The following is a 26,435-nucleotide window of genomic DNA, read 5'->3' as shown; positions in this document are numbered from 1 at the left end:
TTTTCTGTTGATTTCATGTTGAATTCCCATTAGTTGACAACTCAACCAAATGTAAATCTGTGCCCAGTGGGATACCTTGTCCATAGACTGCTTACAGTGTAAGGAAACCAACGTGTAATTTGGGTTAACTGTCCCTTTAAGTCAGAGAGTGAGTGACATGTTGTCTACTCCATGGGAACATTTCTAACATACAGTTTATCTATCTCCCTGTCTGGACATGTGTGATTAGTCCCAACACAGCAGGCTTACAGAAACATCCTCATAGGGGGGCGATGTCTAGTAGACCCCACCTTTCCTTGCTGCAGGCACGGCAATGCAGCAATATATGAAGTTGTGGTGGCTAATTCCAGGGAGCCTGAAACTACTAGTCATAGGATGATGGACATAAAGGTTAGGGATACTGTGAATAAACCTGCCAACTCTAATAAACTGACACAAACCTATTGCTGTGAATAAACCTGCCAACTCTAATAAACTGACACAAACCTATTGCTGTGAATAAACATGCCAACTCTAATAAACTGACACAAACCTATTGCTGTGAATAAACATGCCAACTCTAATAAACTGACACAAACCTATTGCTGGAATCCATGTAGTTATTGCACACTTAACTTAATTGTGATAAAAGTGGTTTAATAAAAAAAAAATCTAAATAATCAATGTAAGAACAGATATTGCACACAGCCTATTGCGCACGTAACTTAATTGTGATGAAAGTGATAAGATTTTAAATAATCAATGTAAAAACAGATATCTCATATCCAATTGGACATAGGCTTACTGTAAAAACAATTTAATCATGACTCATGCTTTAATGACGACAAATCACTAAACAATGGCAATAGGTTCATAAAGAAATGGGTTAGGCTGCCTACTCATTCTACTAATTTGAGCTCTTGCGCATAAATTACTGAGGAGTGAGTCGCATCACCAAAACAACTTTTGTTCAATTGCGTTTACGCCCACACAGACACAGCACGATGCATCTTAATTTGTGCCATCCTCATTGACAAGTCAAAACAATGGTGAGCTCCCCACCGGCGCGCGGCGGCACACTGAACGAAGCACGCAATGAAAATGCTCTCATCGAAACGGACACAGATGGATAGCCTCGTTCAACCACTTGTTGCCCAGTATCTCGCTATGGGATGCCAATCCAAAGAAAATGGGCAAAATGAAAATGTGGGATCAAATGGAAAGGAAAAAGAACATCCGTAAGTTATTTTATAACGAACTCCTGTATTTGTGAATGAACTGAATATGTTTATGAAGCGCATTACGCAGACAGTTGAAATAGCCTACAGCAAATATCGTTTTGTCAATTTGAAACATACGCAATTATAAAACCTTTATTGACACCGAATAAACATTATGATCTTGTTGATTTAGAATGTAAATCAAACTTTTGGTGGTTCTTAGTCATCAATAACTTTATGAGTGCAACAATTCCGTCCCTTGCGATTTATAAAAGCATCGACCAGGACGCACAACTGTTTCACTCTCAAAACATATTCTCTAAAGCCTGTCTTCTCTCTTTAGAATTTCGTTCCATAGTTAGCCTATAGATTGGAAAGTGTATAGCACAAATGGCATGCATGGCATCCTCACTGTTTATCAGCCAACTGTTTATTTAGTGGTTCCTTTAATAGAAGTCGGCAATCAACAATGATTTCCCCAAAAGGAAGGAAATGAGAACAATGAAAAATAGCAAAGCTACCTTAACTATAAGATACCAGGTATGAAACACTTGAGTATAGTATAATGACCTGAAAAGTGTTGTGTTATATTTGCCTGTGTGATTTCTTTAGGATTAACATGTAGCATTTTCATTGTGTTGTCTACTTCAATATTGTATGCACTGCATGCTATAAATGACCACACAGCTGTGCTCTCTACACCTCCCTCCACCTCACACCCTCTCTCCTCCACTGCCCCTCCAGACGGCCCTCTCTCTCTAAGCTCTGTCCGCCTGTGCCTGCTCGGCCTCAGCGGTTCAACAGGCCCAATCTGGCCCAGATGACCCAGGGCAAGGTCATGATGTCTCTGGGACACTATACCAAGGGGGCCAGCTGGGAAGAGCTGATCCAGGCCTGTATCCAGTCCTTCGGTGAGTCACTGTGTTCTGGGCTGCTCTTGTGTTTCTGCCAGTAATACTATTGGTAGCTGAATGATAATACTGAGTTTATATGATTTCACAATACTGAATATGCGCAGCATGTTTTCCTTTTTTGTATGAAAAAAGTTGTTTTTTTTCATGAAAATGAGAAGCATGTCATATTTGAGTTTGTTGTTGAGCTATACAAAATGGTTGTGCAGGTCAAGATCATTGTCATTAGTTATGTTGTCAGTTTATAGCATCCGCTTCATTTCCCTTTTTAAGTGATGTTGAACTTCAGTTTTTCTTTAAATCAGTAGGGTGAATGTTTCCTGGAAGCACCTGTTTCTCTCGGCCTCTAGCTGTTTGATGTTATTAAGAGACCCTGTCTCCATGAAACTGTTACCATTTACAAGGTCTCTCTAATTAGCCTATAGGGCTAGGATGAAACAAACAGACCGCATTTAAAGACTTTTCTCTTCTATGAACTAGCCTCTATTTGTTGTCTAACAATATGGTTGTCAGTCTTTGCATTTGAGATGAGACAGGGATTTGTTTTTATTTAAGTTTATTTGGCAGGCACAATGCACAACAAAACATACGTCTCAGAGCACTGAGATATGATGCGTCGCACCAGATTTAGTTATTAGAATATTACGATCACTTTCACGAAAATGTTAAGTATATATTTTCACCTACACACAGGGTGCCCTGGGCAAGTGACTATTCCATTTCTCGAAGACTATATTTAAGTGATAATGCCCGATAAACCTGTGTTTTGAGGATATATTGGCACTGGTGTTGTTAGGCCCGAGACGAAGTCGAGATATCCTCAAAACACCAGCTTCAAAGGGCATTATCACTTTTATACAACGGGTTACCAACATATTCAAATAATGATTGACATATTTTCATTAGACACGACCCAGTCGTTCAGTCTTTTTGTTCTGTATCTATGGACGCGACCCAGTCGTTCGTTCTAAATGTTCCATTGCCATACTGGCTGGCAACGTTCTTATCCCTTGCTTGCTAGCTAGCCAACTACGGCTAACTTACAGTCACGTCAAAAAGTGCAGCCAGAATGAGTAGCTGCCTTTGCATTTGTTTAAGCTGTTTTCTAGTGACATTTATTTGGATACATCCATAACAATGAGCTAATGAGGCGTGATTTCGCCTGGAATAGAAAATGTGCTCACTTGTCAGGACACTTGTTCAGAGGAGCTAGCCAACAACACAGCTACAGTAATACAATCACTTCAAACTGAAGCTGGAAAGACTGAAAATTAGCTGTGTTTTGTTTGACCTTTTTTCAATTGACCTTTTTTTGTATACAGGTTTTTGAAAAAACAGGTTTTTGGAATTTTTTGCAAATGTATAAAAAAAACAAAAAACAGAAATATGACATTTACATAAGTGTTCAGACCCTTCACTCAGTACTTTGGTGAAGCATCTTTGGCAGTGATTACAGCATCGAGTCTTCTTGGGTATGAATCTACAAACTTGGCACACCTGTATTTGGGAAGTTTCTCCCATTCTTCTCTGCAGATCCTCTCAAGCTATGTCATATTCGATGGGGAGCGTTGCTGTACAGCTATTTTCAGGTATCTCCAGAGATGTTAGATCGGGTTCAAGTCCGGGCTCTGGCTGGGCCACTGAAGGACATTCAGAAACCACTCCTGAGTTGTCTTGGCTGTGTGCTTAGTGTCGTTGTCCTGTTGGAAGGTGAACATTTACCCCAGTCTGAGGTCCTGAGTGCTCTGGAGCAGGTTTTCATCAAGGATCTCTGTGCTCTGTACAGCAGGATATTGAATTTCAATTTTGAAACAATGTTGCAAATGTCGAAGAGACAGACAGGAAGATTTTTACAAATCTCCGCTGTTGAAAACAAAATGTTAGTCTAAAAGAAAAGTGAGATAATGTCTAGATGCATTTTATAGTGGAGATCAAGTTTATAAGTTGCCTCGCTGGGCTAATGAGACAGTGGATTGCACAGTCAGATGGAACAGAGTACATAGGCATTTTAACGTCATAGATTTAGCCGTTGGTAACTTATGGAATAGACACCGGCTGGATTGCGGTTTTACCCAATCGGCATTCAGGGTTAGACCCACCCATTGTATAACATTGTATGTGGATCTACTGCAACTATGCCTGCTCTGAATATGGTACAGTATAACAAAATCATTCACCAACTGAAGTATTGATTCTGTCACGTCCTGACCAGTGAAAGGGGTCATTTTGCCGTAGTAGAATGGTCAGGGCGTGGCGGGGGGTTGTTTTGGGGTTGGTTTGTTTCTAGGGGAATTTGTTCTAGTTTTCTGTTTCATTTTCCATGTGTGGCCGAGTATGGTTTCCAATCAGAGGCAGGTGTTTTTCGTTGTCTCTGATTGGAAGCCATACTTAGGCAGCCTGTTTTCCTTTGGGTTTTGTGGGTGATTGTTTTCTGTTTAGTATGTTAGGATACCTGACAGAACTGTTTGGCTGTCATTTGTTTTTTCTTTGTGAAGTGCTTTTTTTCATCCAAAAATAAAAGATGAGCACTCAACACGCCGCGCCTTGGTCTGTTCACTACGACGCCTGTTACAGATTCAGTAGACATGGAATGTGATTTAAGGATATCACATTAGTAATACATTGACTTTGTCCATTTACATGTATTTATATATTCTGTATATTGGCTGCAATATGGACGCTGTCAAAAACCCTATCAAGATACCCTGTTAAATGAGAATAATGTGCCCTACTAAGTTGTCTGGAGTGCTCTCAAAGTTATGGTGATTATCTATTGGAAGAGGCAAGAATTCTGATTGCTGTTGCTTGGAGACACAAATGGAGTGAAGAGCGAGTGATGAGGAGGTGGTACAGTGGACTGAATACAGAGAGTGACATCCCTTACTTACAGTTATCTGTCAAGGAAAAGAATGGCAGAATAATAGCTGGCTTTTCATTTAGGATTTATACAAAATATATCAGCCATGTTAATCAAGTGGGTGCTTTTCTAAAGCTCCTTTTACAATGTCTTTTAGGAGAATTCATCCATATGGTTTACTAACAATATGTGTTGAATGACTGAAATTGTCATTGAATTTCCAAATCAGACTTCACAGGTCATTGAAAGAAATTCCAATCCTTTCAAGGAAATCTAGTCTACAGTAAGGAGATAAACATGCAAGTGTTTTGAATCCAAGTTAATAAGAGGGTACAAAATGGAGGTACCTACTGTAGTACAGAGAGGTCAAACAGGGCGGAGCGTTCCCCAGCAGCTGCTGTCTCACATCAGAGGCTGACCCCCCAGGTCCTGGGGCTCCTGGGGCTCCGGCACCTTTTCAAATGTGAGAGCACACGTAAGAGTCATTTGAAAGATTGGGCTAGCAGCAGCCAGGCAAAGGTCAGCTACCCAAAAGGCCATTCTCAGATGCTGACCACTCTTTGAAATGCAGAGCACCAAGGGGTGGGGATCAATAATGTTTGACATCATCATTCACCCCCAAGTCCACGCCCCACAGTTCCACTTACCCACAGTGCCCAAAGTCTCTACACTATCGTAATGTTAATGGACAGCAATAAGCATTGCAGAGATTTGAAGGCCTCAATCGTGGAACCCATTTTGAATTAAATACATTTTCCATGTAAATCATGTATGATGCAGGCACACAACCTGGGAATCTCACAAAGAGATATCCACTGCAGAGTCAGAGTATCCACTGCAGGCTCGGATGTACTGTAGACACTAATGTGAAAAACCTCTGTGCCTATGGTGGTCAACATATGTTTAAACACTTATGGAGCATCATGGCTGTTTGTGGATATTAAATCAATTTCCTGTACTCTATTGTTCTACATGTACTGTAGGCCTACAGCATGTTGAGCCAACATAAGGCACATGCAGTAGAGAGTGTGCAACTAATAATGACATGGAAATCTCTGGGGCCTCTTAGACTGTTCCTTACCGACTCTTTCATGTGTACATTAGAGATAAGCATTGGGCTGACTGAGGAAAAACAAAATGATCATCCATCCCATTAGCCCAACCTCTGTCAAAACAAGGAAAGACTCCTTTCACCATGGCTATGCTGATGAATGCCTACGATAATAAAAACCCTCAAAGGCAACGCTCCCTGAATTTTGCTGTGTTTGTCATCACATCCCTTGTCCTATCCCAGTGCAGCCTGCTGCTGCTTTCCTAACTTTTCACTGTGAGTAAGACAGAGGGGATTTCCTCAGCAATTAGCCCCGTCTGGGTTGGTAGGGAGGTGTTGTAAAATGATGACGTAATTGTTTACCTGGTAGTGAATCAAAAGCCCTTCTTTTTATTTTAGATGATTTTAGAGCATAACTTGCTTATATGATTGCAGCAATTAAAAAAACATTAAGTTTGTATAAGTAGAGGAAGGATAGAGTTGAGTTGTTTTGCATCACAGTCCTTAAACTTAGTGACAGTATAAAGCTTCAAACCTATGACAACAGTTTCCCCTCAGAACAGTCTAATCATGTATATGATTTTCTAGATATTTATTTTCACTCATGACAGTTTTTCATACAGTAAGATTATGTTTGTGTATCATTGCTGGGAAGGTGACTTTTCATTGACATTGATCATTGGGGCGTTGTAGCCCTTGTTGGGACCGGTAAATAGAACACTGCCGTACCAGTGGTGCAGGATATGAGAGAAGGATTAGCTGCCTGCTGAAGTTGGCCCAGTGAGATAGTCCTTTCTAATCTTTGTTATCTATGTCGTCATCGTGTCTGAGGTATTTCAAGTCGATATGGGATATGTGGGGACCCATGGAAACTGGTATCCTTGTGTGGCATTAAGACAATGCCAGCTGCTGATGTTCAAAAGTTAAACACCATTTTAATGGATCAGTCAAGGTGCTGTCTTAGCTATGATTTCCAGAAAATCACTGGCAGATTGTTTACCTGCAATGGAAGAGATCAGAAGCATAGCAAAGAGGTTGTCATTTGCTATCCAATAGACAAACATGCTTATAAACAACATGTTACAGAGGACCAAGAGAAAAGCTAATGTAGTTAGAAATGGAATCTGCAATTGCTACTGTGTGGATACAGCTACCAATGTATTCCTTGAGATGTTTTCCATAACGTCATATCCTTTTATCTCCAGTGCCTCTAGGGACAAAGCTGTTTGAGTAGATGACAGAGATGGTGGCTGAAGGTTCCTGTGATGTCAAAAGTGTTGGCAGAGATATAGGGAGGCGGTCACAAAGACAGGAAGTGAGATACGACAGAGAAAAGTAGACCACAGAAAATTCACAATACCACCACAGGAAAAGCAGAGACGGTGTATACACTTAGAGATTTGCAATTGACACAAAACTGGCATGTTATTGTGTTCATGGTTGCATAGCACACATTTTAAAAAATAAAAAAGGTATGCTCTTTTGAGGTTGATTTGTATCATAATTTGACTGCAGACTTGTGGCTGAATGGAATCAGCAAGTTTTAATGTTTAAATCCCATTGTTTTGTTGACATTCTGTAGCATGACATGACTGCTAGATTTGGTTATCAGAGAGCTACGGTAGCATTGGACATTGATATGCAGAAATTATTTTCTGGTCCATATGAAATCTCAACCATCTATAGTAGATTATTGGCATTGTGATCGGCAACAGCATGTCTGTTGACGTGCTCCATGTGTTGTGCTCTCTTTCAGACACGGAGGGCTGTGTATGTGGGAGCAGCCACCTGATGAACATCACCCTGACCATGCACCGACTCCTCATTTCCTCCAGTGACCTCCTGGAGAAACTCATCTCCCTATATCCTTTACCAAGCAGACCCAATGCTCTACGGCTTTTCCACTACAGCAAAGACTATTATCGAGTTGGCACCAGGACCTGACCAATCTGTTGTGCCAAACATGGGATCTTTACCGCCTGTGCAGCGCTGTTTTGTGATCTGGTTGTCAGTAGCAACGGCCAATTAAGATCCAACTTGGCTGACAAGGTGCCATGCCATCGACTCCTCTCTCCTACCAGCAATGTGACCATCAATATGTGTGCACCTCAATTCTCTATTGCTGTACTATAGAGCCTCTAAATGTCTTTGTTAGCTCCAGTATACATCACCATGTTCTGTTTCCAATCCAGTGTCTTCCAGGTACCTTAGTCTTTCTATTACCATCTTAGCTACACAAAAAGCACAATTCATCCCAATTTAATTCCCCCTCTTCAGGTCTGGTGTAAAAAGGTCACTGTAGCTGCCTATTTTCTGTTCTGAATGAGCAGTCTGCAATCTAGGGCTCCATTCAACAAAGAGCTCTGACGTCACAAAGCCCAGAGGAGCGGCAGTACTGGCACAGTGAGGAGGGTACTAAGGCTAGGGGCTTCAGGTGTTAATTACCTCTTCCCAGACTGAAGCCCTCTTCAGTTCTTTTTAAACACAGCCTCTCAGCTGCCCAAGGAGGCTCGCTCACCAAAACCCACGTCACACCTCAAGATGCACTGTGCGTCCTGCCCTCTATTTTCAACCCCTAAGCTCGTTCTGAGCTGAAGACCCAGAAGCATCAAATATGGTTAAGAGTGGCTTAGGAACAAGTGAAAGCACTGGAGCCATTAATGCCATTTATCGTAAAAACAATCTGGCTTTGCGATAGTGTGGGTGGCTCTTCATCTCCCATGACGCAACTAGCCTTTTTATGTGCATCACTTCAAGCTGATTTCTGCCAACAGAGTGCAGTGAGGCTCATAGTGTCAGGCTATTTTATTTTACCCCTGTTTTATATAATAAGAAGAATGGAGATGTTTTTTGAGTTAGGTACTCTGTACCTACCGAGCATATGGCACAGCAGCTTAGGTAATAAACTGTTCTCACACTCACAGCCATTGAGATGTAAAAAGTAACATTATGTCAGCTGTGTTTTTACCTGGTTGAGAGAACATGTTTTTACTCACTAAAAAAGGGTCCTCTGCCAGCACATCTTCTACAGGAATAGTGATTGTCTGTTGTGCATGTTTTAACAGACACTTTTATCCAAAGCAACCAAGGAATCCAACCCATAGCCCTGTAAACAACATGCTTCAACCAACTGAGCCATTGGAACCACACAACACCAGAATGATTCACTTGCTGATGCTCCTAACCAGTTCTCTTTTTTGTGGTCGCCTCCTCCCACACCACCAAATGTCACATCTGTTCGCCTTTTAGTTTTCCTATTGATGAGTTTCCTGCGCTAAATACATTAAACACCAGTTAGTAATTGTTTACTTAGATGAATAGACATTTGAATAGACGCTTTGTCCTGCACAGTGATCCAGATCCTTTATTCACTGATAAATCCCACATTCAGTTCCTGGTCTCTTCCCTGACTCTAAACAATGTGCACATTTTACTATACCAGTGAATCATAATGTGTCCTTAACTTGAGGTGTTACATTTAAAAGCACCCTGGAGAGTAAGCAGTCCACAGAGTGTAAGAGGATCTGTTACTTCATTAGGTAAGTGTGTGTTCCCTCTGCAGTTGTCCTCATCATGCCACTACCACTGGGGTCTACTAAGGCCTCCACACAATAACTCACGGTTCAATCATTCTTATGAAAGGACATTAAAAGAGCTTATCCACATAACACCTAAATAATACAATATTCTATAACTGGGTTGATGGTTTAGGCCATGCTATTAGTGCATTTGCAAGAGCCTATAGTGTTGATTTCATGTTAGACAATAAACAACTAGGGTTTAGTGTTTGAAGTATACGCCCAGTCGGTATTAGATAGAATGTCGCGGCCCCGCCCGCCTTGGGGGAAAACAACCCGTAGTTACCTAGGTTCCCTGCAAAAACTGGACTTTTTTCAAATGCAATTTCCTTGTTGTCTGCTTGTTTTAGTCAATTCTAAAACTACATTTAAGAAAAGTACTTTTCAACATTTCCTGCTACCGTGCATTCTCACTACTTAGAAAAACGCAATATTGTAGGGCTTCCCTCATGCCCCTTTTTATGCGGCGCTGGCAACCATGTGAGTGAGTTGCTACCGACCAGAACGTTAAGCTAGTCAAGACCAACAACACAAACAAACAGACTATATAGCTACAAGTAGTGAGTGGAGTTACAAACAAACTATACTGAACAAGTTAAATGTCTTACCTGTTATGAAATGTTTTCCACACACATAGCTACAATTACCCTACTTGGACACCAGGTCCCCACAATTTCCCACTCTCCCACACCGCATAGCCTGAAGCCACATGGCTCTTCTCATATGCTCTATTTCGCTATGAGGGAGCATTGCAAACCGTAGGTCAAGATTTTTGACCTGGTTACATGTACATTGTACAACACAGCAGCTTTTCAGCATATTTTGTTATTTATGTATGACACAAAATCTACAACAAAGTTGGCTCTTTTACAATGGTGGTCAATGAGAAAGAATGTTTGTTTTCCACAATTTGTGGGCGTGGTTGAAGGGAATTCCTTCTTATGATGTGAATATTGACTCGGGGTATAGTATTTCATTGTGGTAAACAGTCTTATTGTCCATATCTTTCAGGTATTGGATCCAGGAGTTCTGGACGATGTTCCGGTTACACAGCAGCCTGTCAGACTCCATGGAGCAGTTCCAGGATCTGATCAGAGATCAGGGCCAGGAAAGGCTGTGCCCTCTCTTGCAGACTAAATGGATGTAAGTATTCCCGTAATATTACTGAACAGAATTCATGTCTCTCTTGAGGAAAGCATCTAGACTTACCTGAAAATGGCTTTACATGGTAATGGTTTCAAATGATGTCTGTGTAACACCGGTGTATTTCCGGTCTATGTTGTTCACCATGTTGTGTCCCAGAAATGATAGGCACTGGTCTCAGAAGCCCAGTCAGAGGATCAAGGCTAACAGCAGTAAGAAGAGGAAAGTGTCTCTGCTGTTTGATCACCTGGAGCCCATAGAGCTGGCTGAGCACCTCACCTACCTGGAGTTCAAGTCCTTCTGTAGAATATCAGTGAGTAGAGCCCGCCTGTATGTGATCGCTATAAACACTATGACATTCTGAAGATTGTCATAGCACATGCACTCTACTGTAGGTATTTCAAGGCATTCAAATGTGTTCTGCAAAACCTCTGTCCTTTTAGCAAAATGAGTCAGCATATGCTTTATTCTTTTTTTCCAGTTTGCAGACTACCAGAACTATATCCGCAGCTGCTGCATGAAGGACAACCCCATGATGGAACGTTCCATTACGTTGTGCAATGGTATCTCCCAGTGGGTGCAGCTCATGGTTCTGAGTCGGCCTACAGCTCAGCTGAGAGCAGAGGTCTTCACCAAGTTCATCCATGTGGCTCAGGTATGGCCCTAACTATTCCTCCTCCAGAACCATTATCAACTAACTCTACAGTATGTCTTGACAATAACAAAATGTCCACATACAAGGTGTTTAGCCCCCATGTTTTGTACCCTCATGAATTGTGTTTGTTCCATGTCTATATCTGGTACCTTTTCCTTGTATTAAACTAATGCATGTCTACCATATCGTACAGTGAAACCTTCAGTACCTACTACTGTACTGCAGCAGCACCATCATTTGTTGTTACATAATGCATATTAAAAGAGGGCTACTAATGACTCTCAAGAGCTCCATGATGGGCTTTTAGTGCATCAAAGATGCTGGCTAACAGTGAACGTGTGCTCTGAATATTAACAAAGTACAGGCCTTCAGCACTAATGGATTTATCAGTGCTAAGTGCTAATACTGAGGATCTATCAGATGCTATGGGTTCCCTCCAAAAATGGAAAGGAACTGGGATTAGATGCGTTTCCTATAGAATTCTACTAGTTATTATCTGAGCTGTTGATGCCTATTTTCTCACTATGATCAAGTCCTGTCTGGCGAAAACGCTTCCTCATACTTTACGTCTTGCAACTATTACTTTACTGAAAAAGATAGATCACACGTTGTGCTCCTCCCATAGACCAGTGTCCCTTTTAAATGTTAATTATCAATTGATTGCTAAAATATTAACTCTCCGCCTAGAGTCTGTACCCAATCTCATCCACACAGACCAAACTGGTTTTGTGCAGGGTCGTCTGTCCTGTGATAATTGACGTCTATATTTTATAACTACATTCCAGTTATTGAAAAGGGTTACTAATAACTTGAAAAGAATGGACTTCCTTCCTATTTATCTTACGGCCAGCGTTAATGTCATCCAAATGTCAATATTACCAAAATGTCTTTATTTGTTTCAGAATCTTCCAATTTCACCCCCTCTGCATTTATTCAAAAACATGCAAAGCCTATTTTCCTCATTTATTTGGAATAACGAATCACCCAGAATTTGTCTGCAGGTCCTGTATCTTCCATATAAGGCGGGTGGTCTGAATTTACCAAACCTAAAAATGTACTATTGGGCAGCCCAACTCACCCAAGTTAAGCAATGGTTTTCTCCCGCATTAAGTTCTTGGGCAAGGGTAGAATCCTATGACATTTTATCATATGAGCTGAAATACCTTAACTATTTTGGCCTGCAAAAGAAGGTTACAAATAACCCAGTCATTTTTAATAGTATACAATAATACACGTATGGAAAGCAACTCAAATTACTGGGTAACAATGCATCCCTCTCCCCTTTTGCTCCCATATGGAGACATCCCTGCTTTTAATTATGAGACATTTAGAGCCTGGCACAACAAGGGTTTAAGGGAAATGTACCACCTCTTCCAGGATGGTACTACTACGAGAGACATTCTGTATTCCATCTGACCATTTGTTTCAATGTTTTCAAGTCTGACGTATGGTTCAATCAAGACAAGGTTCTCTTGTGGAATCCAAAGCATCTAAACGTGATGTCTTACTGAATAATAGTAAAACAAATTGTCAACTGTATTTCTGAAGTTTGTGATGTTAGATCCTATGCAAGTAGACACAGATGTTACTAGATTAGGAACTATGACAACTACCGTCAGAGGAAGGTCCTACAGATTGTCTAAGACTCCAGCCACCCTAGTCATAGACTGTTCTCTGGTACCGCATGGCAGACGATACCGGAGCGCCATGTCGAGGTCCAAAAGGCTTCTTAACAGCTTCTACCCCCAAGCCATAAGACTCCTGAACAGCTAATCAAAGGGCTACCCAGACCCCTCTTCTACGCTGCTGCTACTCTCTGTTTATAATCTATGCATAGTCACTTTAACTCTACCTACATGTACATATTACCTCGACTAACCGGTGCCCCCTCACATTGACTCTGTACCGGTGCCCCCCTGTATATAGCCTCGCTTGTTATTTTACTGCTGCTGTTTAATTATTTGTAACTTTTATTTTCTATTTTTCACTTATCTATTTTTTTCTTAACTTCTTAAAGCGTTGTTGGTTAAGGGATTGTAAGTAAGCAGTTCACTGTAAGGTCTACACTAGTTGTATTCGGCGCATGTGACAAATACGATTTGATTTGAAATAAATGGGAACAAGATTGACAGTTTGAAATAAGCAGAGAGATAATAATATGTTTGAAAGCACACAAATTCTCTATTTCACAGAATTAACTATACACCAGAAAAACTTCACAAAATGAATGCTGAACTGTCTTTTCATTGTTGGCAATGTAAGAGGCAAAAGGGTACTTTTTAATAACATGTTTTGGACTTGCAATCTTATTTCAATGTTTTAGGAATCAGTAAACACAATTTCAGAAAGTTTTTACAGATGTCTATCTCTCTCACGCCTGGCTTGTGTCTGTTTGGGACTAGTGAACTTGACCCCAAAAAAATATTGACCCGTCTGTCCTTGCGCCAATGTTTTTATAACATTACGCTGGAAATCAGATAGTCCCCCTACTTCAACACACTGGCTAAATGAAATATCTGGCTACATCCCTTTGAACAATATCTTCTATAATATCAAAGGCAGACCACATCATTTACAAAACATCTGGCATTCCCACATCCAGTTCATGGCAATAAGAGCAAATAAATAATGAGTGACATGTTTATTATTATAATTTATTGCTTGTTGATGTTTTTTGTTGTTGTCTGATTGTATGCATTTCTGTACCTTTTTTGGTACTGTATATGCAAGTACACGTGTGTATTATTTAATTAATTGTATTATGTGTTGAAATTGTATTTACACATGCTAAAATACACACACACACACACACACACACACACACACACACAGAGTGGGGAGAACAAGTATTTGATACACTGACGATTTTGCAGGTTTTCCTACTTACAAAGCATGTAGAGGTCTGTAATTTTTATCATAGGTACACTTCAACTGTGAGACGGAATCTAAAACAAAATCCAGAAAATCACATTGTATGATTTTTAACTAATTCATTTGCATTTTATTGCATGACATAAGTATTTGATACATCAGAAAAGCAGAACTTAATATTTGGTACAGGAACCTTTGTTTGCAATTACAGAGATCATACGTTTCCTGTAGTTCTTGACCAGGTTTGCACACACACTGCAGCAGGGATTTTGGCCCACTCCTCCATACAGACCTTCTCCAGATCCTTCAGGTTTCGGGGCTGTCGCTGGGCAATACGGACTTTCAGCTCCCTCCAAAGATTTTCTATTGGGTTCAGGTCTGGAGACTGGCTAGGCCCCTCCAGGACCTTGAGATGCTTCTTACGGAGCCACTCCTTAGTTGCCCTGGCTGTGTGTTTCGTGTCGTTGTCATGCTGGAAGACCCAGCCACGACCCATCTTCAATGCTCTTACTGAGGGAAGGAGGTTGTTGGCCAAGATCTCGCGATACATGGCCCCATCCATCCTCCCCTCAATATGGTGCAGTCATCCTGTCCCCTTTGCAGAAAAGCATCCCCAAAGAATGATGTTTCCACCTCCATGCTTCACGGTTGGGATGGTGTCTTGGGGGTTGTACTCATCCTTCTTCTTCCACCAAACACGGCGAGTGGAGTTTAGACCAAAAAGCTCTATTTTTGTCTCATCAGACCACATGACCTTCTCCCATTCCTCCTCTGGATCATCCAGATGGTCATTGGCACACTTCAGATGGGCCTGGACATGCGCTGGCTTGAGCAGGGGGACCTTGCGTGCGCTGCAGGATTTTAATCCATGACGGCGTAGTGTGTTACTAATGGTTTTCTTTGAGACTGTGGTCCCAGCTCTCTTCAGGTCATTGACCAGGTCCTGCCGTGTAGTTCTGGGCTGATCCCTCACCTTCCTCATGATCATTGATGCCCCACGAGGTGAGATCTTGCATGGAGCCCCAGACCGAGGGTGATTGACCGTCATCTTGAACTTCTTCCATTTTGTAATAATTGCGCCAACAGTTGTTGCCTTCTCACCAAGCTGCTTGCCTATTGTCCTGTAGCCCATCCCAGCCTTGTGCAGGTCTACAATTTTATCCCTGATGTCCTTACACAGCTCTCTGGTCTTGGCCATTGTGGAGAGGTTGGAGTCTGTTTGATTGAGTGTGTGGACAGGTGCAGTTAATACAGGTAATGAGTGGAGAACAGGAGGGCTTCTTAAAGAAAAACTAACAGGTCTGTGAGAGACGGAATTCTTACTGGTTGGTAGGTGATCAAATACTTATGTCATGCAATAAAATGCAAATTAATTACTTAAAAATCATACAATGTGATTTTCTGGATTTTTGTTTTAGATTCCGTCTCACAGTTGAAGTGTACCTATGATAAAAATTACAGACCTCTACATGCTTTGTAAGTAGGAAAACCTGCAAAATCGGCAGTGTATCAAATACTTGTTCTCCCCACTGAATATACACACACACACACACACACACACACACACACGAAGTCGGAGGTTTGCATACACCTTAGCCAAATACATTTAAACTCAGTTTTTCACAATTCTTGACATTTAATCCTAGTAAAAATTCCCTGTTTTAGGTCAGTTATGATCACCACTTTATTTTAAGAATGTGAAATGTCAGAATAATAGTAGAGAGAATGATTTTTTAGCTTTTATTTCTTTCATCACATTACCAGTGGTTTACATACACTCAATTAGCATTTGGTAGCATTGCCTTTAAATTATTTAACTTGGGTCAAACGTTTTGGGTAGCCTTCCACAAACTTCCCACAATAAGTTGGGTGAATTTTGGCCCATTCCTCCTGACAGAGCTGGTGTAACGGAGTCAGGTTTGTAGGCCTCCTTGCTCACACACGCTTTTTCAATTCTACCCACACATTTTCTATAGGCTTGAGGACAAAGCTTTGTGATGGCCACTCCAATACCTTAACTTTGTTGTCCTTAAGCCATTTTGCAACAACTTTGGAAGTATGCTTGGGGTCATTGTCCATTTGGAAGACCCATTTGCAACCAAGCTTTAACTTCCTGACTGATGTCTTGAGATGTTGCTTCAATATATCCACAGAATTTTCCTACCTCATGATGCCATCTATTTTGTGAAGTGCACCAGTCTCTCCTGCAGCAAAGCACCCCCACAACATGATGCTGCCACCCCTGTGCTTCACAGTTGGGATGGTGTTCTTCGGCTTGCAAGCTCCCCCCTTTTTCTTCCAAACATAATGATGGTCATTATGGCCAAACAGTTATATTTTTGTTTCTTCAGACCAGAGAACATTTCTCCAAAAAGTGCGATCTTTGTCCCCATTTGCAGTTGCAAACCGTAGTCGGGCTTTTTTATGGCGGTTTTGGAGCGGCCTTTCAGGTTATGTCGATATAGGACTCGTTTTACTGTGGATATAGATACTGTTGTACCTGTTTCCTCCAGCATCGTCACAAGGTCCTTTGCTGTTGTTCTGGGATTGATTTGCACTTTTCGCACCAAAGTACGTTCATCTCTAGGAGACAGAACGTGTCTCCTTCCTGAGCGGTATGGCGGCTGCTTGGGCGCATGGTTTTTATACTTGCATACTATTATTTGTACAGATGAACGTGGTACCTTCAGACGTTTGGAAATTGCTCCCGAGGATGAACCACACTTGTGGAGGTCTACAATTGTTTTCTGAGGTCTTGGCTGATTTATTTTGATTTTCCCATGATGTCAAGCAAAGAGGCACTGAGTTTGATGGTAGGCCTTGAAATACATCCACAGGTACACCTCCAATTGACTCAAATGGTGTCAATTAGCCTATCAGAAGCTTCTAAAGCCATGACATAATTTTCTGGAATTTTCCAAGCTTTTCAAAGGTACAGTCAACTTTGTGTATGTAAACTTCTGACCCACTGGAATTCTGATACAGTGAAATAATTTGTCTGTAAACAATTGTTGGAAGAATGACTTGTGTCATGCAAAGTAGATGTCCTAACCGACTTGCCAAAACTATAGTTGTCAGAGTGTGCGCAACTGGTCGAAGGAAGTCAGGTGCAGGAGAGCAGAGATGAGTGAACAGGCACACTTTATTCAGGCAGAGGAAAATAGCCGGACGCAACTGCGCCACAACACTCCGGCCCAAGGAACAAAGCGATAGCGCACAAATTACACAAATAGGTACAAATAACAAAACCACGGGTTACAACAATACCCGGCGCAAAACCAGCCTGAATCTTCACATACGTAACGAACAAACAATACCACACACAGACATGGGGGGAACAGAGGATAATATACATGTAGCGTAATGAAGGGATGTAAACCAGGTGTGCGGGAAAACAAGACAAAACAAATGGAAAATGAAAGGTGGAGCGGCGATGGCTAGAAGACCGATGACGTCGACCGCCGAATGCCGCCCGAACAAGGAGAGGGACCGACTTCGGCGGGAGTCGTGACAAGTTTGTTAATTAACAAGAAATTTGTGGAGTGGTTGAAAACGCTTTTTAATGACTCCAACCTAAGTGTATGTAAACTTCCGACTTCAACTGTGTGTGTGTGTGTGTGTGTGTGTGTATGTATGTATATATATATATATATATATATATATACACATACATACATACATACTGCTCAAAAAAATTAAGGGAACACTTAAACAACACAATGTAACTCCAAGTCAATCACACTTCTGTGAAATCAAACTGTCCACTTAGGAAGCAACACTGATTGACAATAAATTTCACATGCTGTTGTGCAAAAGGAATAGACAACAGGTGGAAATTATAGGCAATTAGCAAGACACCCCCAATAAAGGAGTGGTTCTGCAGGTGGGGACCACAGACCACTTCTCAGTTCCTATGCTTCCTGGCTGATGTTTTGGTCACTTTTGAATGCTGGCGGTGCTTCCACTCTAGTGGTAGCATGAGACGGAGTCTACAACCCATACAAGTGGTTCAGGTAGTGCAGCTCATCCAGGATGGCACATCAATGCGAGCTGTGGCAAGAAGGTTTGCCGTGTCTGTCAGCGTAGTGTCCAGAGCATGGAGGCGCTACCAGGAGACAGGCCAGTACATCAGGAGACGTGGAGGAGGCCGTAGGAGGGCAACAACCCAGCAGCAGGACCGCTACCTCCGCCTTTGTGCAAGGAGGAGCAGGAGGAGCACTGCCAGAGCCCTGCAAAATGACCTCCAGCAGGCCACAAATGTGCATGTGTCTGCTCAAACAGTCAGAAACAGACTCCATGAGGGTGGTATGAGGGCCCGACGTCCACAGGTGGGGGTTGTGCTTACAGCCCAACCCCATGCAGGACGTTTGGCATTTGCCAGAGAACACCAAGATTGGCAAATTCGCCACTGGTGCCCTGTGCTCTTCACAGATGAAAGCAGGTTCACACTGAGCACGTGACAGACGTGACAGAGTCTGGAGACGCCGTGGAGAACGTTCTGCTGCCTGCAACATCCTCCAGCATGACCGGTTTGGCGGTGGGTCAGTCATGGTGTGGGGTGGCATTTCTTTGGGGGGCCGCACAGCCCTCCATGTGCTCGCCAGAGGTAGCCTGACTGCCACTAGGTACCGAGATGAGATCCTCAGACCCCTTGTGAGACCATATGCTGGTGCGGTTGGCCCTGGGTTCCTCCTAATGCAAGACAATGCTAGACCTCATGTGGCTGGAGTGTATCAGCAGTTCCTGCAAGAGGAAGGCATTGATGCTATGGACTGGCCCGCCCATTCCCCAGACCTGAATCCAATTGAGCACATCTGGGACATCATGTCTCGCTCCATCCACCAACGCCACGTTGCACCACAGACTGTCCAGGAGTTGGCGGATGCTTTAGTCCAGGTCTGGGAGGAGATCCCTCAGGAGACCATCCGCCACCTCATCAGGAGCATGCCCAGGCATTGTAGGGAGGTCATACAGGCACGTGGAGGCCACACACACTACTGAGCCTCATTTTGACTTGTTTTAAGGACATTACATCAAAGTTGGATCAGCCTGTAGTGTGGTTTTCCACTTTAATTTTGAGTGTGACTCCAAATCCAGACCTCCATGGGTTGATAAATTGGATTTCCATTGATTATTTTTGTGTGATTTTGTTGTCAGCACATTCAGCTATGTAAAGAAAAAAGTATACATACACACACACACACACACACACACACACACACACACACACATACAAGTTTTCCATGGGAAAAATAACTAGTGGCTCTACTTGATCAAGTCTGGTTTATTATGCCTCTTCATCACTTCATTCACATGCAAAGCTGTGTTCTGAAGAGTAATGAGGAGCTGAGAGAGTTGGATGGAGAGGCAGAAGTCTGGAGAATCTCTCTGGGTTACATTAATGCACTAGTTAGCTGCCGCTCCTCTAACTCCTCTCAATGCATTCCACGCCAATGGGTTCCAGTGTCCCATAGCAGGGCCATAGGAATAATTAGGGAACTGAGAAAAGTTGGTGAAACATTTACTGGGGCGGCAGGTAGCCAAGTTGTTAGAGCATTGGGCCAATAAATGAAAGGTTGCTAGATTGAATCCCCGAGCTGACAATGTAAAAAAGATCTGTTGTTCTGCCCCTGAACAGGCAGTTAAACCCACTGTTCCTAGGCTGTCATTGTAAATAAGAATTTGTTCTTAACTGACTAGTTAAATAAAGGTTAAAAGAAAAGTAGGTTTGTACAACTGTATTATCTAAGATTGTAAGCAACAGTATTATGAGTGCCTAATGCAACCAACATTGGAGTGCTGCTTGTGGAGAGTGCTGTGGGTTGACACTGATTAAGGTTCAATTAGAATGTTCATATTTGTGTTTCCCAGAGCCTCCATCTTATGCACAACTTCAACACACTAATGGCTGTGGTGGGGGGCCTGTGCCACAGCTCCATCTCCAGACTTAAAGAGACCAGTTTGCATGTGTCCCACGAGGTCACCAAGGTACATTTATCTATAACATTATCATAACATGATCTATATTGATCAGTATGTTGACAAACAGTATGTCTAAAATACAATACAAGGTAATAGTCGACAATATATTTTCCACTATCTCTTCTCTCCACAGGTGCTGAATGAGATGACAGACCTCCTGTCCTCCTGTAGGAACTATGACAACTACCGCCAGGCGTACAGCAGGTGTGCAGGCTTTAAGATCCCCATCCTGGGGGTCCACCTCAAGGACCTGATCTCAGTCAACGAGGCTATGTCAGACTACGTAGAGGACAACAAGGTGAATGTTCAGAAGCTCCAGGCTCTGTATAACCACATCAACGAGCTGATCCAGCTACAGCAGATCACCCCACAGCTCGACGCCAACAAAGACCTGGTCCACCTTCTCACGGTTAGTACACACCTAAGTACACAGTAATTCAAACTACTGTGTCTGTTGGTAAATGAACCTGGTCTCTGACCCTGTTGTCCTCTACTGCTCAGCTGTCCCTAGACCTCTACTACACAGATGATGAGATATATGAGCTCTCTTACACCAGGGAGCCCAAGAACAGCAAAGCACCCGTGAGTAAAAAGGGGGCATGAAAAACACTGGGGGAAATAAAACTGTTTGCGTAATGATTGAAGTAGAAAATACTCCTAGCCATAGCAAGTTCACTGTGTTGTGGCTAGGGGTGTTTTCAATTTCAAAACATGTTTAATAATACTGACAAAAACCCAGTTAGCTCCAGTGAATCATGTCTGATGTTGCATATCCCATTAACAAACCTATTGAAAGAGAATGAGCACTGGAGCTCTTTTTTTAATTGGCCCATTTAACATCAGCAAAGTCTATTCTACATCTGCTGACAATGTTGTGATCATCTGTTTTGTTTTCCATCAGCCAGCCACCCCGTCTAGACCTCCAGTGGTTGTGGAGTGGGCATCAGGAGTGGCCCCAAAACCTGACCCCAAAACCATCAGCAAACACGTGCAAAGAATGGTGGATGTGAGTTGACAATACCAAGGGAAGGAATATGGACATAAACATTGTATTCTGTTTCATAAAAGCAGTAAATCATGTTTTAAATATTGTTATATCATGACTTATTTCCATTAATGTATACTACATACATTATTTCTCAGAAATGTGTAGTTTTAATACTCTACCAGATCAAACTGAACAGAACTCTTTCCAGTTGATCTATTGTGCATCTCGTTACGATGTCTTGTGTCTCTTGTCCTCAACAGTCCGTGTTTAAAAACTACGACCATGATGAGAATGGCTACATCTCTCAAGGAGACTTTGAGAAAATCGCTGCTAGCTTTCCATTCTCCTTCTGTGTCATGGACAAAGAGAAGTATGTATATGGTTCCGTTGTGGCTGCATGGGCTCTCCTTTGGCACATTTGACAGTTCACACTAACAGCATGGGCTCATTTTTAACTGCAGAGAAAGGAAACTAAAGTGGAATCTGGGCCTGTAGCTACAGGAAACAGAAATATCAACAGAACTATCAGCTAGCCATATGTCTCAGCCATGTCTCCTCATAGTCAACTCTCACTGTGGTCAACTGAGGTTAAATCACAAACTTCTTAACCAGTTAGCTGGTGGAGTGAAACTGTTGAAGTGAAATAAGGAAACCAAAACGTGCTAGTTTTGGTTCCTCTTATTTCAATGTGACATATAGAAGTATGAAATGAGGCCCAATATACACTACATACAGTACATTGCAAACATACCATTACTTATGAGACAGTTTGTTTACATGAGATATGCTTTGTGTTGTCCTGCTCCAGGGAAGGCCTCATCAGTAGAGAGGAGATCACAGCCTATTTCATGCGCGCTAGTGTCATCTGCTCCAAGCTGGGTCTTGGCTTTGTCCACAACTTTCAGGAGACCACCTACATGAAGCCCACCTTCTGTGACAATTGCTCCGGATTCGTAAGTCAAGACAGTACATTACAGCACTATGTCCTGATCTGTCTTTAGCTTAGCTGTAGGTCTCATTAGTACGGGCAGGAGTTTTTCCTGAACTTGTCGCCTGATCAGGAAAAACTCTGGGGCTTAGTTATAGCATACTCATCAACAATAGCAATGCTGTTACGGCTTTAAATTACTATTTAAACATGCACATTCCTCATTCTTAAATATGCATTACTTGTGTTATCTCCAAACAACCTTTTCAAATTCCTCTTTTCCATAACAGTTGTGGGGCGTCATAAAACAAGGCTACAGATGCAGAGGTGATTATTTATTTTTTTATTGTTGCTGCGTCTAGACTGGAATATTCCACAATGTTTGCATAAATGTTATTCTGCACGTAGCTTACAGTTCAGTACTTTGTTGATAGGATACAATGGGGAGACTGTGAGGAGCAGGTAATGTGTAGCTATCTTGAGAAGAAGGTGCATTGTGTGGTTTCTATCATGCAGACTGCTAGCTGAATCCTGCAGCACATGAAAGTCACAACCACAAAACAACTTTTTACTCTCTTCCCCTTGAAACAGTCAGAAACACACTGTTTGCATGGCAACATGCACGCAAAGGTCTGAAAACTGTTCTGTTCCACAGGCAACTGAGGGGAACGGAAGTTACATTATCTAGTAGGGTGCTATTGACAACAAAACAAAAACATGCATTCTCTGTGTAACCCAACATGACCATACAAGAATCCATTTTAAACCACCTCCTTTCCACCTCTGCCTGCTCTAACACGTCGTCTGCATTCTCTTGGCCTGTTCACAGACTGTGGGATGAACTGCCATAGGCTGTGTAAGGACCAGGTGGCGTTTGAGTGTAAGAAGAATGCCAAACTCAGCAGCACCTCTGAAGGTCCACTAACACCAGGCTCCACACCCGGCACTACAGGTGGGCCGGAAGGTGAGGAGGGACATACACACATACACACACGCATGGTAAATATGCTTGGGCCGTGATTGCACTCTCTGAGGGTGTCTCCGGTGGAGTTGGGATATGCGAACACCACATTTCCAATTTACACTGTATTAATGTGTGAAATAGCACAAATAAGCTAAATATATTTTTTATCACACATACTAAATTGTTTACCAAAATAGTGATAGTATAAATAGTAACCAACCAGAGTTGTGATTGCTAGTTGTGCTAGAAATCTAATGCAGCAGAAGGTCGCCATCTGCTGGTCTAGAAGTAATATATCCCTCTAGGCCTAGAAGTAATATATCCCTCTAGGTCTAGAAGTAATATATCCCTCTAGGCCTAGAAGTAATATATCCCTCTAGGTCTAGAAGTAATATATCCCTCTACTTGTGCTTACTACCAGTATGCAAAGTAAAACCTGTCTCGGATAGTCCTAAACTATACCATTCCATGTGGTAACCATTATTGACTGGAGTCACATATATTGCAAATACACAGGAAATATAAAGTCCCAAATCATTATTTGAAAGGTATGTCTTTGCAGGTGAGAGAGCAGGTTTAATCTAGTTTATGGAAAAGTAGCACAGCGTCTGGGTAGTTTCCCTATGTAGGTAGACTGTCATACTGCTCTCTAAAGTCAAGGACCTGCCTCACTGTAACACTGGATGTGCTTTCTGTGGTCAGACAAACACTCAGTTGACTTTTCCTTAACCTTATGAGATTCAGACTGTTTGCAAACATATCACTTCAAAACCAGAGAACTGATTGAAATGGGTTGAACAAGTCAGTCAACTCTGATCATCTTTATGGTGTTGTTTGTGCTAGGCTCAGAAGAGGGGCCTTTCCCATACCCCTCAGAGGAATGTAGGGACTGGAGCCCTGACTCTGCACCCCCCTCCCATCTGAGGCTCCCCCCTAAGCTGTCCATGCCTGTGGGGGTCCACTGTAGCACCCAGACAGAGGGCCCCCCCGCCCCTGCCTCCCCTCCAGAGCCCAGTCGGCTACAGCCAGTACAGCCCTCTCTCCTGGCCCCTGTACCCTCCTCTCTCTTGGCCCCCGTATCCCCCTCCCTCACCCCATGCCCCAGTCCGGTGCCCCAACGCAAACAACGGGCCTATGCCAAGTGGGAGAACAGAACCTCTACAGTGCTAAAGTCCAGGGAGCCGGACGAAGACATAAAACCCAACTATGATGCTCTGGAAACGGTGAGATTCAGACACCACTACCTCTGGGTTACTGATATGTGTTCATTTGTGTACATTGAAATGTACTACATTCTAACTTGAGTTTTGAACGCAAGGTTAAACATTCCTAGAAATAAACAATGATGGTGAATGATGTTGTTCTCAGGAGAATCAGAAGCTTCAGAAGAACAACGAGACGCTGCGTAAGAAGCTGAGGGAGACGCAGCGAGAGGTAGAGATCCTGCAGACACTTCTGAAGAGGCACGCCCTGCACTCTGTGGTGGAGGACTCCTCCTCCTCCTCCTAGCCAGGAACGCCCCTCAGCAGGTCAGACACACCCACTCTATGACATCACAGGTGATGCTCAGCCCTCTTTCTCCAGAGCCACTGACAGTACTGTTTGTCTTAAAGGACCACAGCGCCACACAATCAAGATACACAGAGGGACCTAAAGGTCCTAAAGGTCCCTGTGAGGAGACACTGTTACTCACATTGTTTTATGCCATGGGTACCTCACAGTACGGTACATACAGCCACTCTAATTACCAGTTGCAGCCAATTTGGGGTTATGAGGCATAGCCAATGAAAGTACCGTCCTAAATAGGACACAGCCAGTCAAAGCACAGTACCAGCCATTATGGAACATAGCCAATCAGTGTGACATTGGGTTTGGGACTCTGACAATTAGAATACCACACAGTATGGCAGAAAGGCCAGGACACTGGCCAAGTTCATTCAGGTGTACTGTGTAGTTATTATCCTGTCTTAAGTAATAACAAGGTTGCATATTGTAAATCCATGTGATTTCAATGTCACTGTCAATATTTATTGTTAAAACACTACAATACAGGTAGCTTTAGATAAATCATTGTTTTAGTCTTAATGTATGTAGGTGCAAGAAGACATTTTATAAAAAGACTACATTCAACCACAGTGTTCTTATGTATATTTCATCAGCTCAGTGCGGTCCATAGTAGCAATTAACATAATATTAGATGTTTCACCAATGACATACCATGTAAATAACCTAAGAATATGATATGTTGTGGTGCCATCGTACCAGTAGTTTCTCTCAAGATGTCCTCTCTCAGTATTGCTGTCATAATGATTGTTATAATAAAGACATTTTCTCTATTAATCATGTTCGGTGAGATTTGTAACTCGGTGGGTGTCAAATGTATCTTCATTTGTATGGAACCTTCACAGTATGGAACTGACAGTAGCTGTGAAATAAGTTCCACTAGGGGTCACTAAACCCTCTAGAATATCAGCATAGCCTACCACTCTGCCTGCTTTCATGATGATTTGATGGTTTTTGCTAAGTTTTATTTTGTTTTCGTCAACTTTGCTAAAATAGAAAGTACCACTCATAGTAACTATACTATTTGCTGAATAAATGCCAATCTCTATTCAACCTCATCAGAATAGCTGTGAACCAGTGCCATTACCTCCTCAGTTGGTGGTTAATGGGAAGTTTAACAGGAAAAGAAGAAAGTTCTTCCATAATGTTAGAGAGCGGGGTAGCCTGGGCAGGGGGTTCTGCTCTTAAAGGGACAGGCTCCCTCGCCTTCAGAGGTTTGGTACGAAAAATGTATGAAAATGTATGCACTCACTACTACAAGTCGCTCTAGATAAGAATGTCTGCTAAATGACAAGAATGTAAATGGAACAATAAGGCTCCACCATTACAGTCAACAGGTGAGATTGTGACCACCTATATGGCATTAATAATAATAAGTAAATAATAATAAGCGAAAGAAAGAACTTTTGCAAGAGGATAGAGCAGTGTACATTTGGTGCCTATCTTTTGTGTCCTCTGTAGGTCAATAGCCTGCTGCTCATAATTAGTGCTGTGTTCGCATTTATATTTGACCTGAGGTCTCTGTAGGTAATTAGAGGTGCAGTCTTCTGTGGTGAAGAGTAGAGACACACATATCTCAGACCAAATCTGGCTTAACCTTAACTGAGGACAGACAATACTGCAGTACGGCACGTATTGTGTCTCTTAAAGGTCCTACAGATGTCGGATCTTAATTTGACTCCTTTCGTCGCAGGAGGACTGAATATTTAGAATCGCCTACAGGGAGCAGCTGGAAGCGGTGTTTG

General features: G+C 42.3%; 1 protein-coding gene across 2 annotated transcripts; it reads left to right on the top strand.

Annotated features, from left to right (window-relative positions):
• Window positions 1-925: 925 nt before the first annotated feature.
• Window positions 926-25,467, top strand: LOC115162350 (RAS guanyl-releasing protein 1-like). Of its 2 annotated transcripts, XM_029713561.1 has the most exons (18): window positions 928-1,217; window positions 1,944-2,110; window positions 7,775-7,880; window positions 9,495-9,557; window positions 10,608-10,739; window positions 10,899-11,052; window positions 11,221-11,394; window positions 20,137-20,253; window positions 20,381-20,656; window positions 20,749-20,829; window positions 21,149-21,253; window positions 21,496-21,605; window positions 22,044-22,188; window positions 22,454-22,490; window positions 22,993-23,127; window positions 23,971-24,350; window positions 24,496-24,656; window positions 24,741-25,467. In XM_029713561.1, the coding sequence occupies exons 1-17, from the start codon at window positions 1,075-1,077 to the stop codon at window positions 24,634-24,636; spliced, it is 2,466 nt and encodes an 821-aa protein (XP_029569421.1). In that variant the 5' UTR covers window positions 928-1,074; the 3' UTR covers window positions 24,637-24,656; window positions 24,741-25,467. The 2 variants fall into 2 exon arrangements, with proteins under 2 accessions (XP_029569422.1, XP_029569421.1); XM_029713562.1 differs by having other exon boundaries at window positions 926-1,217; window positions 22,993-23,115; window positions 24,496-25,467.
• The last annotated feature ends 968 nt before the right edge of the window (window positions 25,468-26,435 follow it).

Source organism: Salmo trutta, chromosome 25, assembly GCF_901001165.1.
Source record: "Salmo trutta chromosome 25, fSalTru1.1, whole genome shotgun sequence".
In the NCBI taxonomy this organism is placed as follows: Eukaryota; Metazoa; Chordata; class Actinopteri; order Salmoniformes; family Salmonidae; genus Salmo; species Salmo trutta.
Note: the sequence above shows the minus strand (reverse complement) of the source record. Positions and strands in the feature narration are given on the sequence as shown.

Excerpts from the sequence above, each read along its gene's own strand:
- LOC115162350 (XM_029713561.1), top strand. The coding sequence starts at position 1,075 with ATGAAAATGCTCTCATCGAAACGGACACAGATGGATAGCCTCGTTCAA. Across the intron at positions 9,558-10,607 it reads AGGATCTGTTACTTCATTAG|GTATTGGATCCAGGAGTTCT; the intron begins GTAAGTGTGTGT and ends CATATCTTTCAG. Across the intron at positions 22,189-22,453 it reads GTGACAATTGCTCCGGATTC|TTGTGGGGCGTCATAAAACA; the intron begins GTAAGTCAAGAC and ends TTTCCATAACAG.